At 38.3% G+C, this 6629-nt stretch overlaps 1 protein-coding gene across 1 annotated transcript in view; it reads left to right on the forward strand.

The window, feature by feature from the left end:
• LOC148517980 (glutathione S-transferase theta-1-like) overlaps positions 1 to 3656 on the forward strand; it is a 29760-nt gene extending 26104 nt beyond the window's left edge. Inside the window, exons 4-5 of the mRNA XM_088477957.1 lie at positions 2383 to 2559; positions 2972 to 3656. Coding sequence (XP_088334083.1) covers positions 2383 to 2559; positions 2972 to 3172 — 378 coding nt within the window. The 3' untranslated portion in view covers positions 3173 to 3656. The remainder of the gene's footprint in view (positions 1 to 2382; positions 2560 to 2971) is intronic.
• Positions 3657 to 6629: the final 2973 nt, after the last annotated feature.

The raw sequence follows: 6629 nt of genomic DNA on the forward strand, positions 1-6629 counted from the left end.
ATTGAGCATACACACTGAACGATTATAATTTACGATAACGTTCAGTGACTGCACCCTCCCTCATTCCCGTACTTGCAGAACCTGACTATGTTGTCAGGTTGCCCTGCAAGTACGGGCGATGAAATACATTAACAATCCGCGGAAGCGAGCATCTTGAAGTCTTGATTACACACTGGACGATATTGAACGCAATTAACAAGATCGTTATTGTTCATATTGTCTAACTTATCGTCTATTGTGTATGCGGCATCAGGCAGCTAAAGCAGGAACTGCGAACTTTAAAAGAAAGAAACGTGGTAAAATAGTAAATGGTACACAGCATAATAAAATCGCAAATGGAAAGTAGTAAAATTAATGACACAGGCAAGTTCATAACAACAGATTTGAGATTATCATAGATATTGATTTGGTGCAGATTCCTTATGTTTAGTAATGATACTTCAGTGGTGGAAGGGAAAAAGTTCAAGGGCTGTTACGAAAATGTCCTGTGATGGATGGGGAAAAAGTTCAGGGGGCAGGCCCAGCAAGTTGGCATCCTCCTGGAATGCAGAGGGCGCCTTAGCGAGCTCCCTCCTAGAATATAGAGGAAATCCTAATAATAGATATGGATTAAGTTTGTAAAACTTTTTTTTTTTTTTTTTTTTATTGTTAAAAACCATGAATATCTTGTATCAAAGTTCAATGGATGATGACCTCTCTATATACAATATATATCTCCTCCTTGTTAATAATATAGAAAGTATAGCTATATCATTATTAATAATACTAAATAAAATGAGACCTGACAAGTCACAAAAACAAATGTGTTGTCATCTCATGCACTTAATTCACCAGCATAGATTTATACAGGGTTGATGACACTTTGGGTAGGTCCAGGTGGTGAGGTGCCATTTTTTTGTTTGTGGTCATGAAATGCATGAAGGAGCCAGCATTAGCAGGGCATGCTGGTTCTAGTAGTGCTAGTTAGAGTTCCCAGGGGTGACTCTCAGGTAAGCTGGCTCTCAATTTGGATGCATTTAGGTATGTGCCTTTGTCATGAGGCCTTACATTTGCCAAAATATATGTGCCATTGTTTGAGGCTTTAATTGGTATATATTATATTTGGGCTGAGCGTTTGGGCGTAGGGCCCCCCGAGGCTACTCTGGCTGGGCCTCCTCAGGGCATCACCACTTAATACACAGTTACTTTTCACATCACCTTTTATGTTTTTGTTTTTTGTTTTGTTTTTTATTATTCATGTATTTTTTCACATATATTTTAACCTCTCCTTCCACACTCTTTCGTGTGATGCCCTGAGCTGGATGTCTTTTGGGGTGCACTGCACCCCGGACGTGAACCTCTTAGTGTTAGGGAGTGCTAGTGACAGAAAAGCCGTGAAGAAGCCTAGTGGCTTCCCATGTATTTGCAAATGCATGCAACCAATATCTCTGATTTCAATTATCATAGTGTTCATATGTTGTTGCTAGTACAATTCTGTGTGCTGAGGTACAGTAGGGGGTGAAACCCCCCCCTCTCTTTTCTACTGGGGGTGGGGAGCTACTGAGGTTTCCCTGTATTTATGTATGTATGTATATATTCTGTTTTTGTTTTTTTATCAGATTTTTTGATTCATTTTATAAACATATTAGTTTTAAATGAGCAAAAAGAAGCCGACCCCCCCTCCCATAGTGTTTCCTAACAATTGCATTTACAAATAATTTGGACCTGAAAAGGTTTTTATGAATAGAATACAATTGAATATCTAAGCCCATGAATTATCAACAATATAAGAAAAGTTCATGAGAACCTTTTTAAGCTTGGAGGCTAAAATTTAAACCCATAAGGAACGTAAAAATGTCACCTTATTACCAAAATGGCAATACATGTACACATGATACATAGACACAGTTCTGCATTAGTGTATGTTGGTAAACTTAGTGTACAATAGATACAGCCTGGGCACACTGAACATAAGAGATCTTCACTCAGTTTGTTTTGTAACTTAAGATTGTAGAAAAAAACAAGAATTATTTCAGCCTTATATAAAATTGAGAATTTTAAATGGTTATGGGGGTGCAACAGGGTAAGTAACTGTTCTGCTCAAGAACTTTTGTGCCTTATTCAAAACCTCTGTTGCTAACCTACAGAATCTGGCCATGTAGCAAAAGGTATATAAATGTAGGTTGTATTCTCTTCTTCCAAAGGTTGATCCTACTGATACAGGAATGGGGAGAGGCTTTTTTTTTTTTTTCCATTTGGGAAATTTGTATTAACATTTGCATGCTATTTTGAAACCTGAAGAATACAACCAAACAAGACTATTTCAGGATTTGTCACTTTGTAGTCCATTAAACTTTTTATAGTTGTGATATATAATTCTTTGTTTTTTTTTTTTTTCTACAGGCAATGACTCCATATATTCTTGGTCATGAAGCCACAGCTGACAAGCTAGATTCTGCAGTGGCAGAGTTCAATAAAACCTTAAAGAACATAGAAGATTACTTTTTACAGGACAAACCGTTTCTGGTTGGTGATGAGATCTCAGTTGCTGACTTGGTGGCTATTGTGGAGATTATGCAGGTGAGAGAATAACTCATTGAGTGTGGTTATGCTGCGGTTTTTTTTTTGTTTGGTTTTTTTTGGTCTGTTAAAAAAAAAAAAAAAAAAAATGTACAGGTACACTCCAATGCTGTTGAAGATTGTGGCCAGGTAAGTGTCTCCATAGTCTATAAGCAGCAGAAATGGACTAGTCTGGGTATTCGGGGTAAAGGCAGGAGTGTTTAAATACAGAAGACTTGAGATGACCACCTGTTTGAGAAAAAAAGTCTTGGTACTACTGATATCTATAGTGTTTGTTGTAAAGTATCCCTGCTCCATATGCAGTTCTTACAGGAACAGTGCTCAGAATGGCAAAATAATGTTCACCTTTCTAAATTAAATATGAACAATTATTTGTGGATCTCTGTATAACCTCTGTAAAATCTCTTTGCAGCCAGTTGGAGCTGGAATTGATGTTTTTGAAGGAAAACCAAAGTTGTCAGCCTGGAAGCAGAGAGTGCAGGAAGCAGTTGGGGTTGAGCTCTTCAAAGAAGCACATGAGCGTATACTGCACGCCAAAGATATGCAGAATCAGCCCATTCCTCCAGAACTTGAGGAGGTGTTAAAGGCCAAGCTACGCTATTTCTCTTCCTGATGGTGCTATTTGGAAAGATGAGGGCTACAGAGCTACAATTAAGTGCTGCCTCTTTGGCATATATTGGCATTTGCAACATGTCTGCAATAAGCCTTCATCACTAGATTAGCCAAATGTGTGCAACTGTATTACAGAAGTAACTGACCTTTTTCAAATAAACATATCTAAGGAATGCCTGTCTATCCTTGATTGCTCTGCTAGTATTTTGTAATACATTAGTAGTATTAACTTAAATGTGAAAGTGACTTCATCTAGCGGCTGGGGTGGCCTACCAGCAGCTTTTTGCCATGTATTTATTCTACCACAACGCTATCTGATAGCAGCTCGGTTTCTTTCTCCAGCACTAAACTCTAGAAGCTAAATACTGTATGTTTTTATATTGGTTTATATTCTACAACTTCCTGCCTATGACTGTATTAAGGTTTGTGGGAGCTACAGGGCAACCTACTTGTGGGGCGCCTACTAATAAAATTGTTACATTTCAGCTTTCAATGTTATTAAGTTAATGTGTAAATACTGCCAGCATCACATATGTGCTGAATACATTGTAGTGGCCCCAGATCCCATTTTGCTACAGTGCCTCCCATACTGGTAATGTAGCTGTGTGTGTGTGTGTGTGTGTCCCTGTGCGGCCACCCTGTTGATAATCCAGCACTGATTCTGACCTACACGGAACTCTGATCATCTTTATAGAAGAAACAGACCTTCGTAACTTTGTAGGCTGGTTACAGACTTTGGGCTCTATCACCGAGTGATAAATGTTTTATTCCTTGTTACCTACCTATGGTAATGGAGCTGCTGTTGTCTATCAACCCAGATGGTGCTGTTTTTACTAATGAGGCAGCAGCACTAGTCTGTTTTCTTCTGACCATATAAAATGTATTAGTCTGGTATTTAACAGGAAGCGATTTTTCGAACTTACCGCTCTGTTTCTTGAAATTCTCAAAGGTCCTGCTGCTTTTATCTAGCACTAACGAGCCCAGAATCCTTTGCAGCACCTTTATTTCTTGGCAACGGGCTGCAGTCCGGAAGTAGTTTTTGTTACATTTTTTTATTTTATTTTTTTCTGTCTAAGGCAAACAGTCTGCGCATGTGGTGTAATCCAGGACGTCCCACAATCTGACTTCATTAGTTAGTACAAGCGGGCAAAGTAAAAGACCACTGCCTGCTTCATTAATACAACCACTTGCCAGTGAGCAGGTCAGTGTTTTATACAAGTAGAAAAAAAGGTATGGCTGCACTATTTTGCGCCCATTATAAAACTCGTTCATAAATGGGGCCCTTAGGGGGAGCTGAATCAATTCTTGGTGATAAAGTACCGACCAGTTAGCTGCTAACTGTAAATTTTCAAACACTGCCTGATTCAGCAAGGATTACAATTACGTACGCAGTCGATTATTGCGTACTGTGCATGCATATTCATCAGTGTGCGAATACTTCACTGCGATCACGCAGAGCAATTGCACAGTGATGAGAGCGTTTGGGTGTGGTGGCAGGGGGTTGGTCGGACAAACGCAGGTGTACCAGTGCTTTTGAACGTTATTACAGAGGCATGCGTAAATTAGCCCCCGCAACGGCATACGCAATTACATACTCAATTGCTGTAATTGTGCGAAAGTCTCCAATGTACTTTGATGTTTTACAAGGTATTACAGATGTGCAAGAGGGGAAGTGGGTGTCTGCATGTTGTCCGTGCGAGTGCTTTGCGATTGCAATTATTAGCATACTTTTGCAGCAGAACTGCATGCACGATTGCATCAGCGATCCTTGCTGAATCAGGCCCAAAGCCTGTAAAGTGACAGAAGCTGGTTGTTTGGTACTTTATCTTGCTCCAAGGTACTTTGACACCTCTGCCCCCATAGGCATCAGATTATGGGCTCCAATCAGGGAATGTGACATAATGTGGGTTTACGAGGGTTAGATCACACAGCATCAAAGCCCAGGCGCCAACTATATTAATTTATTTGAGTAAATACTGAAGGAAAAGGTCAATTTTATTTTGTACTTTTTTAATATTATTATTTCAAGTTTAAAACGGACAAGAGAATAATTTCGCTGAGGAGCCAAAACAAAAAAAAAGATGATCATACCGATTACAAGAAGATCCTGTATTATCATCCTCAGGAAACTATTCCATGTTTAAATAAAGATATTCAGTAAAGGATCAAATGTCCAATAGAAGAGGGCATAAGTGCCTGTCCTGATAAATGAGGATATACATATTGATAAAGAGAACAATAAAATAATACATATGAGTTGCTCATTTATTTGATAGCTTCTAACCAAGCACATTTAGAAGACTAATGAAGAGTGAAATAGTTAAGTGGAAATAGGGAGAGACATAACAAAACAAGACCAGATGTTACCGGAAGAAACATAAGGGTAGCAAAAGGGGAAATGGAAAAGAGGGTAAAGATAAAGAGGGGTAATGAAAGGACAAGGTCAGTTAATATGCAAAAAAGGAAGGATAAGGAAATTAATAAGACCTAGAACATTAGGACATCGCAATGAGCTAGAGAAATGATAGAAATTACTAGGGTTTCAATATTGAAGTGAAATGGGCATAATAAGTAAAGGCACTGTGGGATAAATATTTTTTCGTGAATAGTAAGTCGCATAATCATAAATCTTATTGCAAACATCAGAGTAAGTACCAGTCAGTTGATTTAATACAGTTTATATATTTTGGTCTGAGACTGTCCTATGTATAGACCCCATTTCTGGTGAAATCGTTCTATTCCTGAATGAATATCGGGAATAGTAGACAGTCTATCGAAATATAATAACTGAAGCATTTTCTGTTGAACTTCAGCAGGAAGGGTGAAGAACAAGATACCCAGTGAATTAGAATGATTTTTTTTTGCCACAGTCACAAAGAGTGTGAGTAGGGGGATCAACTGTCTCTTCTGCTCTAGCAGATCTCAGTTAGAGAAGTTGGCTAAAAGACACGCCAACTTGTCCGGAGTGAGAGAAGGTATTATGCAGATATGAAAGTCATTTACACCAGATTTTTTTTTAATTTTGCCACAATCCCAAAAACAGTGTAAGAAATTGAGATGTGGAGATATGACATTTTGGGCAGGAACCTGATTCTGCATGTTTGTGCAGGAGAAATGTATATTCTATAGGTTGTGCGAATATGGACTTCCTGTAAATAGGAAGATCGTAAGATTTTAAGAGTAGAACTATATTGACCAAAAAGAAGTTCAGCTGAATTAATGGTAGAGATATCATCCTTCCAAGAATGATATAGTTGTTGTCTATATGATTCAGAAGGGCTATTGACTATATCAGAGTAGATAAGATTTAAATAAAATTTCTTGCACACAATTAATTTCAAGAGGTTCAAGTGGATAGGATTGGGTGGGTAAAGGCATGGTTGGTGGTAATGAAGAAATTTAATGGTGTAATTGCAGAAACATATAAAACTGTTGATTAGGTAATTGGTAAATATGTT

The sequence above is a fragment of the Taudactylus pleione genome, unplaced genomic scaffold (assembly GCF_031769625.1).
Source record: "Taudactylus pleione unplaced genomic scaffold, aTauple2 ptg000205l, whole genome shotgun sequence".
Taxonomy (NCBI): domain Eukaryota; kingdom Metazoa; phylum Chordata; class Amphibia; order Anura; family Myobatrachidae; genus Taudactylus; species Taudactylus pleione.